This window comes from Equus przewalskii, chromosome 26 (assembly GCF_037783145.1).
Source record: "Equus przewalskii isolate Varuska chromosome 26, EquPr2, whole genome shotgun sequence".
NCBI lineage: Eukaryota > Metazoa > Chordata > Mammalia > Perissodactyla > Equidae > Equus > Equus przewalskii.
Genome location: NC_091856.1, coordinates 29,104,724 through 29,117,331, shown reverse-complemented (window position 1 = coordinate 29,117,331; position 12,608 = coordinate 29,104,724). Strand labels below are relative to the sequence as shown.

Below are 12,608 nucleotides of genomic sequence, written 5' to 3'. Positions count from 1 at the left end.
ACATCCTAGGGTGGTGAAGAGTAAATGAGATGATCTCTACAAAAAGCCTCGCACAGTACTTGGCACATGGTAGGCCCTGTTTTGTTCTGTTATGATCTCTTATTACAGTCCAGTGATGTGGCAGAGGAGGATGATAGCTGACACTTAATGCTATTCATGTATCAGCCACTGTTCTCACTGCCTTACAACTGCTAACTTACTGGATTCTTAGACAGGCCTATAAAGTAGGTGCTGTTATGATCCCCATTTCATAGATGAAGAAACTGAGAGAGGTTAAGTTGGCCCGAAGTCATACAACTAAGATACTCAGCCAGGACTTGACCAAGGCATTCTGGCCCCAAATCCATGCCCTCTATCACCAGACTATACTGCTTCTCATATATAGCCTGCCTCTCATTACACAGTATGACCTAAAGTTATCAGTCTGACTTTTTCAGAGGAAGACATGTCAAACAGTCTTTCTCTGTGAGATATCTTATCACACGAGAACTGAGATTTGTAAGAGGCAGTTTTCCATTTGGATTTAGATCTCCAGTCTCATCTACAGCTTAACCACCCTACCTTCCCCGAGGAAGCCCTTTGCTAAGTTCAGAAGTGGGTTTCCAAGTTGTTCTTTAGCTTTTATGGAAGAGTAGGGAGTACCCAGGGCAGAAGATGATGCTCAGAATTTCAGTTACTGACAAAACTGGGCATACATAGAAATATTCTTAAGGAAAGATGGGGAGAGAGTCTTTCTGCATGGATGAAAAGATAAGGTGATCCTGTCTTCGTAAAGACCCAGGACACAGCCATAGCATAGGATATTTAGTATGTGTAGATTTCATTAAAATAAATTATTTCAGATCGTTTTCGTTTTGAATTTATAGAACCTGTAAGTTAAGTAATTCAGAACCCAAATGAATCCACAAATCTACAAAAATCTATACTTATGGTATAAACTATGGCCCCTTTATAATTGGCCAGTAATTTATAGTTTGCAAGAGGAAGAAAGGTTTAAAACACACAGACTTTTGAGCTGAAGACCCTTGGGTTTCATTTCCCCCTTCCTACTTCCTATTTTTGTGATTTTGGGCAAGTTGCTTCGCCCTGCCAACCTTCAGGGTCCCAGTCTGTCAAATGGGAATAATAATATCTGCCTCTCAGAGTTGCTGTGAGGATTCAGTAAGGTAATGTACGTAGTGTGCTTGGCATTTAATGGTCGTGTGGTAAATGAGAGTCATCTGCATACTAGGCTTCAAAGAGAAAGTCCTAAAGCTGCTTTGATGAAAGAAACTATTTTCAAAGAAGTAATCTGCAAGACCCAAGACCCAAGAAAGTAAATGTTGAATGATGGCAGTTGTGTCTTTGAGAGTGGTGCAGGGACTTCTGTTAGGGAGAAGGGACCCTTCTTAGTACTCCCTGCCTCCCCTGGTTTCCCAGTCAGCTACAGAGACCAAAGGGGAAAACGTGCAAAGGAGTCCAGCCTGAAATACACCCTGATGCGGCCAGGCCCTGACTGCTAGTGATCAGGGAGGGGTGGCTTCCTCAGAATCCCGCTGTCGGGTAGGAGACAGCTTGAGAAGCCCAAAACCCCGTACGCTGCACTCAGAGTCAGAGTAAAAGCACGCCAGGGTGCAGGGTTACTGAAGATGAAAATATTGATCTACATAAGCAGATAATGTCTGGTTTTTAAATTATTGCATATGAAAGACCCATTGGAGATGCCATAGTGTGTGGTAATTACAGTAGCATCAGAAAAATGGCATAGTAAGAAATTGGAGGACTTTTAAGTATATATGATGTTCTTTAAATTATAGAAGTAGGCTTTATTTATTATAGGAAATTGGAAAAATAAAGAAAAACACTAAGGAAAAATAAAAACACTCATTATCCCACTATCCAGTACAACCATTATTCACATTTTAGAAATAACCTTCCAGTCTTTTTTCCCCTATGACTTTACATATATTTTTCCTAATTATAATCACCTTGCACATGTTGTTATAATTTTGTGTTTTCATAAAATAGCATAAACATGTTTTATGAAATTAAATATTTTTGCAACATCACTTTTAGTATCCTCATGATATTTCACAATATTTTGTTTAACCAGTCCCCCCGTTGTTAGATCTAGATTGTTCCTAAATTTTGGCTAGCATAAAAAAATGAATTATGATAGCTAAACTGTGTACCCAGATTCCACTGTAAATTCGTAGAAGTGGATGTCAGTGCCTGTGCACTGTGTTGCTGAGAGATGCTGGGGGTGGGGCCGTGGGAGATTGTTGAACAGGCTGGTGTGTTAGAAAGCAGCTCTCCAGGTTCAGGGGTGACTCCTTTCTCTCGAATGGGCTGAAGAGGTGTGTGTTAGTAGGGAGGGAGGAAAGCAGAGGGTGCATGGGAATCACTCACCAGCTAAGTTTTCTTAAGGTTTGGCTGAGCTTGATTTTTCTGTGGTTACTTCCACCCGTGAATGTGAAAGCATCCAGTGACCAGCAGCAGATGCCTGGTAATTGACAAATGTTGGCACTGACAGGTGACAAGTAGTGGAGACTAAGAATTACCTATGTTTCCATACCTTTATTTGCTTAATATTTTTTAAATTAAAATTGAACTAAGTATAACGGTGAAATACAATACCTTCTTGACCTGAACACAATGTATTTGAGTTTTTATAAGAATTATGTAGACCTCTGAGCATGTATTTGCTTAAAGAGTTGTGTGTTTTGAGCGTTGTTTACTTAGTGAAGGTTTAAAAGCTGTAAGTAATGTTGAAAGGACTGAATGCATGTAAGAACTTTGAATACTGGCAGAAATACCAATGAAATACCAATTAGAGAAAAGATCAAACATACCGTGAAACTCTTCAATGCTACAGGTGAACATGGAACATGGTGGGGGAGAATGACTTGAGATGACTGAAATACCTCAGACTGAGAAAGCGAAGGCTATGAATAATCAACAATTGACAACAGCTGAGGAACGTATCTAACAATACCTGTTCCACCTGGGCACCCTGAAAGGCCTCTGACGCTTTCCTTAGATCTCTTACACATCTCCTCTGTCGGACCAAACACGCCTTTCATAGTCAAAATAATAAGACGGTTTCTTGCAGCTCTTAATCTTTTCAATAACCGTTAACAACAGGAGCAGTCTTTTGAATCTGGTCATTGGACCCATTAGATGTTATCTGAGAACAGGATTGTCATTTGGCTTGACAAAGAAATACATGAATAAATGTGTAAAATGCCCCAGTGTTTTATTAAGATCTTCCAGAACCCCCGTGTGATGCAGGGTAGCTAATATTTCTGATTTTTGGTATTATTGAACCAGTGTCTCCTGTGTTTTCATAAATCTTTCAAAAAAAACATGAATCAGCAGCCACTGTCCTTCTATCACTCTAACCCAGAAACCTGAGATTTATTGTTTTAACGCCATTTGCTTTTTAAAAAATGTTTTTAGCTTTTTGGGCTGTCATCATATTTGAGTTCTAAACACACCTTATTCCCACTTATAACTGATTATTCATTACTATATAGTGATTATTAATAAGAAGTACTTTTGTAGGAGTGCCTCCTAGGAGACAGGTACATTCCAAAATAAGTATTTTTCCTATATCATCTCTAATCTTCACAATAATCCTTCAAGGTATAAGTATTCCCGCGTTACGTATTAGGAAACAAGTTCAGAGAAGGTAGGTCACCTGCTCACGTCTGAGAAACCATGTAGCCAGGTTGTGACTCCAGGTCAGTCTGACTCAAAAGCCATCTACCTCTCACCTTGTTTTGGGAAGAACTGAGTGAAAATTGACCTGATAATAGAAAAGACAAGTGTGTGAAACCTTGTGGAAGAAAACCCCAAACTCTTCCATCTTGGATAGCTAAACCCTCAAGACAGAGTCCAGCATTTTCCTAATGCTTTCTCAGCTTTTCGCCAGTATGTGGTGTTTGTTCCGTGTTAAATTCACTATTTCAGACTTGCTCCCCTCCTCCCGCCCCTCTGATCTTCCAGGCCCTCAGTACCGCCTGGAGAAGCAGAGCGAGCCCAATGTCGCCGTGGACCTGGAGAGCACTTTGGAGAGCCAGAGCGCCTGGGAGTTCTGCCTGGTCCGCGAGAACAGTACGTTGGCCGCCTCGCTCCGTGCCTGCTTTGTCCATTGCAAACATGCTTAGAGTCCTGTGTTTGGGAACACTCACTGGTCTGGCTTCCCTAGGCAGATTCGAAGTGACTTTGTTTTCCAAGGCAGCCTTCGTGCCAAAAGTGTATCCCAAAGTGAAATGATTGATTTCATGCTTTTTGGTCAAGAGTCTGCATCCTGTTTAGCACTCAGTGATTCATATTTTTGTGTTAAACGGTATCTTCCTAAGTTAGGAGCAGCCCTGGAAACAGCTTAGAAATATGAGGCCTTTTCTGAGACAAAGGCTATCTTGGAATAAAGCAGATGACCCTGTCAGTGTCACTATTCAGACATCAAGTTTTAGAAAATTCTGGCCATTTGCATGCTCTGAGCAGGAGGCGATGGAGTGGTTCCTAGGGCTATATTGAAAGCCTCCTTAAAACTGCAGTTAATTTCTTGCATTCTCTGCCTAGAGTTTCCAAGTTGTGAATTTTTGCCATTCCCCTCCTCTATACTCGAGTTGACTTAAGGGGCAAGTGGCATGTGAAGGCTGCGCTTCTGACAGCTGATTCTGTGGGCATTCCTGCTTCAGGGCTTTCACACAGGCTGTTTCTTCTGCATGGAACACTCTTTCCCCCACTCTAGTTAACTCTTTCATCCTTCTTAGTTTAAATGTCATGTCTAAAAAGAGGCCACCTGTGCTCTCCCTGGCCCCCATTGCCTAAACTGATCCATCCTTCCCTGGGGTCACCCGTTATATTCCATCATAGAGCATACTACTTTTTCTTCATCGTGTATGTTTCTGTTTATAATAATTTCTTTTTCTCAATGATTGTTTGATGTCTATCTCCTGTACTAGATTGTCACATCTGTGGGGGTGTCCCTGACCCATACCAGGTTGCCCTTTGTTAATTCAGCAGATATTCACTCATCACCCACTATAGGTCATGTCCTGCAGGTAGGAACTCTGTAGTGGGTTCTGTTTCAAAATATTGACTTATTATACAAATAAGATAAAATGTTATTTATTAGGGTCTTGGTAAATATTTTGGATATGTAACACGCATGTTAAAAAATGTTCAGGTAACAAAGCGTTTAGACTGAAAACTTAGCCTCTCCTCTCCCATAATTCCCAGAGACAACAGCTGTTCTCTGTTTCCTCGGCATCTTTCCAGGTATCATCTGTTCGTATGCACGCATTTTCAGTATAGTATGTGAATATACCCACACATATACGTATATATACACTCATATATATACACACGCATTTGTATTCCCCCCTTTTTAAAAACGAATGATAGCAGACTATCATCAGTGTTCTACATTTTTCTTTTATAATTTTAACACTATATCATAGAGAGTATTCCACATTAATCCACATATTATTCCACATATAAATTCACCTTTTTCTTTTTTACTGCTGCATAGAATTCCACAGTATACTGTGATTTCAAATTAGGTTTTGGGTTTTTTCCAGAAAGATAAGGTCCGACTGTCTTACATTAGGAAAGAGAAGCTGTGAGGTTTGGTGGATAAAGCTTTGAAATCTGGACTTTTGCTCTCATTCCACTTCTAGGCACGAGCAGAATCTTAGTTAAGTTGTGTGACATCGATGAGCCTCAGCATCCCCATCTTAAAAGATTTGCAAGATGCTTCCAGTGCTTGCCCTCAGAGTCAGAATCACTGAGTTAGTGAAAGAAGCCTTTACCAGCATTTACAAATGGCGCAAGGCAGTCAATGGTTTGGAATCAAGGGACTGTTATAACTAGTCTTTTGTAAAATGGAAGTAAATTATAAAAATAACTCTTTTTATAAAAAAGGCTTTAAAAAATTCTTAAATAGAAATTCCAATCAAGAACTGAATTTGTTCATCGGTAGCTACCTATTAAGTTGGACTGAGACAAAGAAAAATCTTTCAAAAATAGAGTTTTTTCCCTTCTGTTAGTGTGTTTGATCAGAGCAGGCTTGCTATCCTTAAAGCCATTTTGGAAGTGAAGTAGACTGTGAGCATTTCTTATGCAGTGTAAGACAGGACGCTGCCAAGCCAGACAGCCTCAGTTCACATTCTGGCCCTGCCACTTAGTGGCTGTGTGACCTTGGACAATTTACTTAACCTCTCTTGGGTAGTTTATCTGTGCTTATAAGGTTGATAGGTGGATTCAATGAGTTTTAATAATCATAAAGCTCTTATAGCAGTGCTTGGCACATAATAAACACTGAAATAAGTGTTAACTGTAATTAATAAATAATGAAAAAGCAGCATTCTAGGGCTGATCGATCAGATGGGGCACGGGTGTGAGGTCTGGAATCATCTCACTGTCAGGGCCCTCAAGGAGGTGTGTAATGGGAGAGGGGGTGATGCAGAAAGGAGAGGGAAAAGAGAGCAGAGGCAGAGCAAGTCTGTAAGTCTGTGTCATAGGACCAGAGAACTTAGAAGCAGGGTTCTTTCCAGCAAATGTGCTTTGGTGTCCCAGAAGGGATATGTAGCTTATAAGTAAAACCATTTGACTGAGAATACTGCCATAGGGTGGATATAAGCCTGTCCGTTTGCTTCCAAGGAGGGACAGGGTATAACTTTTTATATCAATCACATTAAAAGATGTTTTTTAAATTATTTATTCAGGCTTTCTATTGTAAGGCATGTGCCAGACATTTTGCAACTGCTCTCTCGTAATTTTCACAACCACTCTGCAAGATATTATTCTAATTGTGGAGAGAGGTTGTGATTTACCCAAAGTTAGTTGGCCAGTAAATGATAGGAACAGAGTTCTAGGTTGGCTGGTTCCAAAGCCTGCCCTGAGATAGTTGTTAAACCAACCTAAATTTTCACTTTTAAGAATGATGATGACAATTGTCTTTATGCGCTATGAGAGAGAAGCTTTTAAATGAAGCTGATACGACAAGAGTTTCTGCCTAGGGACTGAGAGCTAACATTTGTGCTTGGATCTTGGCCTAAATAAGAAAATGGCAAGCCAAAGTCCTTGAGCTTTCCAGTTTGGATTCTTGTCTGACAATCTACTCCAGCCTTCAGCCAACTGTCTGCTAGAAGCTGGAATCAGACCAGAAAGAAGCACGAGTACATTATGGAGAGGATGTAACGTTAGAAGACTTCCATTCTTGTCCAAGAATCTATATAAATCCTCCCAAACTGAGCCTCAATTGCCTTTTCTGCCAGATGTTGCCAGTGACCTTTTCTCTTACCCACTGATCATATGTGAGTAGCTCATCCAGGTCCTTTGAAGAAAGATGTGGTATGAACCAACTTATTCTTTCCACAGCTTGAAGAGGGAAACTCAGGAATTTCCCATTGTCAGGGCTAAAATAGGCCCAAAATTAAACTGATTTTATGGAGTACCAGTGAAGTGTCAGACACTGTGTCTTTCCTTTTTTGTCACTCACTAGTCTGTCCTTACAGTAGTTCAGCATGGTGCTTAAAGCACAGTCTTTAGAATCAGGCAGATGTTGAGCGAGGCTTGCTGTCTCTGATGTTGGACAGGTCATGTCACCTCTGTGAGCAAAGTTTCCTGTGTAAATGGAGGTGGTTGAATCTATTTGACAAGATTTTTTGGAGGATTGAATTAGATACAAGTGCTGTCATTATAACAACCTTTTAGGCCAGTGTGGTCATCCTCTTCATTTTATAGAAGGAGAAACTGAGGCCCGGAGGGGTATTTTGCTCATGGTCACGTGTATAATAATCAGGGGGCCTGGAAAACTGTGTCTTCTGTCTGTTAAGTTTAGTGAAAGAGCTGAGTCTAATTATTTTATTTCCTTATTGGAAGTTGCTCTACGTAGAGGCTTCAGTTCTTTAAACATCGATTCAACCTCCTTTGATCTCCTTTATGTCTCAAGGAGACCTTCATTTATTTCAGTACCTTACTGAAATTCTGAATTTCCTTAATTTAAGGCTATACTGAAGAAGGTGAGCAGTCACCCAGATAGGTGGACTGTGACAGGGGACAGTATCTTTGGGTCTCAGTCTTTGGGAGCCCTCTTTCACCTCCTTTAGTTTCACGTGAAGACCCCAGAGAGGTGGCAACTCCTCCTAGAAGCCTCCCCAGACTACCTGGCTGCTGCTCCCTGGGCTCACGTGGAGCCCCTCTCCTTACGCCTCTCTGATCACTGATTCCACTGGGTGGATTTGCCTACTCCCACACTGGACCACGACCACCACACCATGCCCCTGCCCCCAGAGCAGGGACCAACTCTGAGTTCCCTCTGGATCCCGGTGCCTGTGGCCAGGTGTGCTTCATTCCCCTGGATGGAGTGAGCCTCCCAAGTCCCTGGCATCACTAGGCTTCTCACTAGGGCTGCAAGGGGCAAGGACGTGATGGCTGTAAAGAGATTGTGGGCTTTATGTGAGCATCTTCATGTATAGGGCTTTCTTTGTGGTGGTACTTGGGCTTCCCCCTGCACCGCCACCACCAAAACTATTAAATAAGAAAGGAGGGGGGTGCAGAAGCAGCCGGAGGCTGGATGACTTTGCTCTCTCTGCTGTGCTTCCAGCTCCTCGTCACGGTGCTTATTCACAGCAGGCTGATGCCTCCTCTCTCGAGTGTTCTCTGCCAGCCCTGGAGGCTCCCTGGTGGTTCCATTTGGCTTCTGGAGGCTTTGCCTCCTTCAGTTACAAATTAATCTCTCCAATTTTTATCACGTGACTTTAAGCTTCTCCTCTTATACCCCAACAGCAGTCTTGAGATGCAAAAGAAAATGTGATCCTACACATAAACTTTATTTACAAATGGAAATGACTTGTGGTCTTGGTGGTACATATTTTAGGTTAAGTTACTGCTGAAAGCCAGTTACTTTGTCGGGGGAAAGTGTTCACTGTAGGGAATTTTCTATATGGGTGAGAGTTTTTTCAAGTAGATGTTGGATAATAGCTGCATGCTTACTGCATGCTAACAGAATGTAAATGAAACAGAAACGTTATCCCCATGTAAGAATACCTGTGTGCCTCCGCCTCTCGCTGTCTGGTTCATGTGGTCTGGCTGGCAGTGTGTTGCGGGGGGAAAGGCAAGATGTTTGGAGCTGCTCTGTGACCTTGGGCAAGTCCTTCTCTGGAGTGTGATTTCCCCATCTATCTACTGTGATGTCAGTCCCTGCCCTGTAAGGCTGTTATGAGGATTGAATGAAATTGTGGATGTTTAAAAGCACTAACAAAGCACAGTGCGCAGTGCGAGTGCTGGCCATTCCCAGTGTTTGTCAGTGTGACTGACGCACGGAGCGTGTGCCTGTGCCCAGACACCACAGCCGGTCTCCACTTGTGTATGGTGGCCTTTTCCCTCCGTGGTATTCCTGTCTTTCCTCTAGCCTCTCAGACTTCCCACAGGCCTCTGTGCGCAGTGGCCAGCACCAAGGGTAGGTGATACGTAGGGCAAAAAGCGGTGCTGACCTGCATAGAAACAAACTTGTGCCCTGCCCACACCTACTTCTTCATAATGAGTGTCTGAATTGCACTGTGTGGGCTGAGAAAGTCCACATGAATTGCATTTTTCACTCTCCCCCTTTCTTGAAAGTTCCCCCCTTTTCATTTTATCATTAGGTAGTAATTAGTATTCAAGGGAAATTGGTCTTAATATATTAAAATTGGTTAAGTGCATTTAGACCTGTACCACAGCCAATGTCTTATTGGAAAATGTAATTGGGGACTCTGTGTGTGTAATTAATTGAATTACAATTAAGAACTTTCATTAAGCGATACACTGGTACATTAGAGCAGTAAGGAAACATGTTTGACGAGCCACAAACCCTGTATGGGCTCTAAGTGAGGGCACAGGGATTTGCATCCCTCTGGTAGGCTCCTGGCCCCAGAATCCGCCCGCAGCCCCTGACTAATGCTTTGTTAATGCATCAGGTGACATTTCTGCAGCTACTCCCTTGATGGGAGGTGGGGTTCTGCCAGCATGTGTGCCCTCAGTCTCTGACTTGAGTCAGGGAGAGAGACACCTCAGTGTTGATCAGACATTACAGTTCTTAGATATTTTGTCATGTAAATTGTCAAAAATGCCCAGGCTCGTTAAAAGACCCTATTACTTTTCCTGTGTTTTAAACAGCAAAGAGACTTTGGAGGAAGAGGAAGTGATGGGAATTCTGTCATCAACCTCACTTCCCAGCAAACCTGTAATGAACCAAGGGTCCAGACCCTCAGATGGTCATGCTTCATCCTCTGAAGGGTGTTTGGCTCCACTCTGGGCACATATTTGTTCGTTTATCCCCCAGACGTTGATGGCATCCTCCTCTGGGCCGGCCACTGCTGGGGTGGTGGAGAGGAGCCCCCATGTCATGGAGCCATGGTTGTGATAAGTGCTGCAAAGGTTAGAAAAGAGTGTATAGCAGGGGACTGGAGCTGGTGAGAGGAGGAGGAGAAAACTTCCTTGAGGAAGAATAAAAAGGAGTTAGATAATGAGTAAGAGAAGAATGTTGCAGGCCAGTGGACTGCCCATCTAAAGGCCTTGAGAAGGGGTTTGGCATATTTAGGAATGAATGAAGAAAAGGAGAGGAGTGAAATGAGAAGGGAGAGAGTGCTGAAAGATGAGACTGAGGGATAGGCAGGGTCTAGAATGCAGAGTCAGAAGGCTCCCCTTCCATGATCTGCTCTTTTTAGAAATTCTACAAACCTGAAACCATTTCTTTCTGATCACCTTGTAAAACAAGATTACCCTGATTTATTGAGGGTCTGAAATCTCCCCTTGGAACGGCTCTGACTCCAAGAGTTTAATCAATTAGGCCCTGACAGCGAGGATCCCTGCCCTGGTGGTAGCATGGCAGAGTCAGTAAAGGATACATCCTACTGTGTGATCCTGATGGCTTTGAGGAGATTACTGCAGAGGGGCCTGTGTGCGTGTGTATGTGTTATAGTATATCACCTATTGATTACTTTTTAGAGACCAGCAAAAATGACTAGTAGTCGAAGGGAAGTGTTTAATAGAAGAGAAGTTTGGGGCTTATGAGGCTTTGGGGACTTAAAAGGCCTTTGGAAAAAAAATGTGATGGATGTAGAAAGCTAAGGGAGAGTTTTTCTCCATGACTCACTATGCATCCAGCTTTGAGTCTTACAGGAGTAGAGAGAGTTGTGTTTTATCCCTCATTCTTTGTTCTGGCAAGGCCAGGCATGATTGTGTTCTCCTTAGATACTGTTATGGCCCCTGGATTTATACATTCCCAGCCCATCCAAGGAACATTTTTTTTTTCTGCTTTTTCTCCCCAAGTCCCCCCAGTACATAGTTGTATATTTTAGTTGTGGGTCCTTCTAGTTGTGGCATGCAGGATGCCACCTCAGCGTGGTCTGATGAGCAGTGCCATGTCTGCCCCCAGGATCTAAACCAGTGAAACCCTGGCCCACCAAAGCAGAGCACGCAAACTTAACCACTCAGCCACGGGGCTGGCCCCCTAAGGAACATTTTTACCCAAGGGGTTATGCGGTGGGTAAGGACACCTATTTGGAATTAGACAGACCTGGGTTCAGTTCCTAGCTCCAGCTTATACTAGTTGTAGGGCTATAGGAGCAGGATGACGTTCTGAGCTTCATTTTTCTCTTTTGTGAAAAGAGGATAATAATGTCCAACTTAAAAGGGCATAGAGAAAATTAAATGAGAGAATGTATTTGAACTGCTGAGCATAGTGTCTGGCATATAGTAAACACTAAGTGAATGTTGACTGCTGTTGTAGTTGTTGTTGAGGCAGGGTCCCAGTCTGGTGGGGTGTCTGATGGAAACTAGGAACGGTGTGTTAGTGTCTATTAACCGAGCTAAATGCGAGGGATGGTGTACAAACTCGGGTACTGTTATGGTTGACGTGTGTTGCATCAAACTTCATTCATGCCACCAAGAGCATTTGTTGAACATCTGCTATGTGCTTAGTAGGATGGAATGTTCCTGCCCTCAAAGGAGTTCACTGTCCAGAAGGAGGGTAAAATGCTTATCACATAAGAGACTTATCATAAGAGGCTTCAGGGCTGCAGGATTTCAGGAGAGGGATCGGGGAAGATTCTAGACTAGACCTTGAAGTGTAGAAGTTTTAAAGAGTGGAAAGGACATTCTGGCCAGATGGTATAACGTGAGCAACCTCCAGTTTAGCTGGAGCAAGGATTGTTCTATGTGGGGAGTAGCAAGAAGCCTTTGAGCTAGAGTGGGGCAGAAGATGGTTTATTCGCTCTTCAGTCGGTCTCTTGTCTGCACAGCAGTATTTTGCTGTGTGCCGGGTCCTGAGATGGATACCACCTCTACCTCTGAGGAGGGCTTTCACCCCCTCTTCCCCTCCACCCCTCACCATTTTATTTTCCATTACTCCCCTTCACACACACTTTACTCCAGCCAAGTGCAGACACTTGCTGTTCGCTACGTTTGTGCTCACACTTTGTGGACTTCATGTTTTTCCCATACTGTTCCCTCTCTGGCTTGCCTGTCCCCTTCCCATCGTCTGGGAAGCCTGCCATCCTCCTGTGTTCCTGAAGCACTAGCCCAGGCCCTGGCCTATGGTTGGTGCTGAGTGACTGTTTGTGAACTTGGGAAGA

The 12,608-nt window shown here is 43.1% G+C and overlaps 1 protein-coding gene across 32 annotated transcripts in view; it reads left to right on the top strand.

Moving 5' to 3' along the window:
• Nucleotides 1-12,608, top strand: part of MAPKAP1 (MAPK associated protein 1) — a 225,504-nt gene that overhangs the window by 165,933 nt on the left and 46,963 nt on the right. For 21 of the 32 annotated variants that reach the window (XR_011533589.1, XR_011533594.1, XR_011533590.1 and 18 more), the window contains one exon: nt 3,988-4,095. The exons of the other annotated variants lie outside the window; for them this stretch is intronic. Coding sequence is in view for 18 of the 21 variants with exons in the window: in XM_070596497.1 (XP_070452598.1) it covers nt 3,988-4,095 (108 nt within the window). In the remaining 3 variants the exon portion in view is untranslated. The remainder of the gene's footprint in view (nt 1-3,987; nt 4,096-12,608) is intronic. 32 annotated transcript variants of the gene reach the window in all.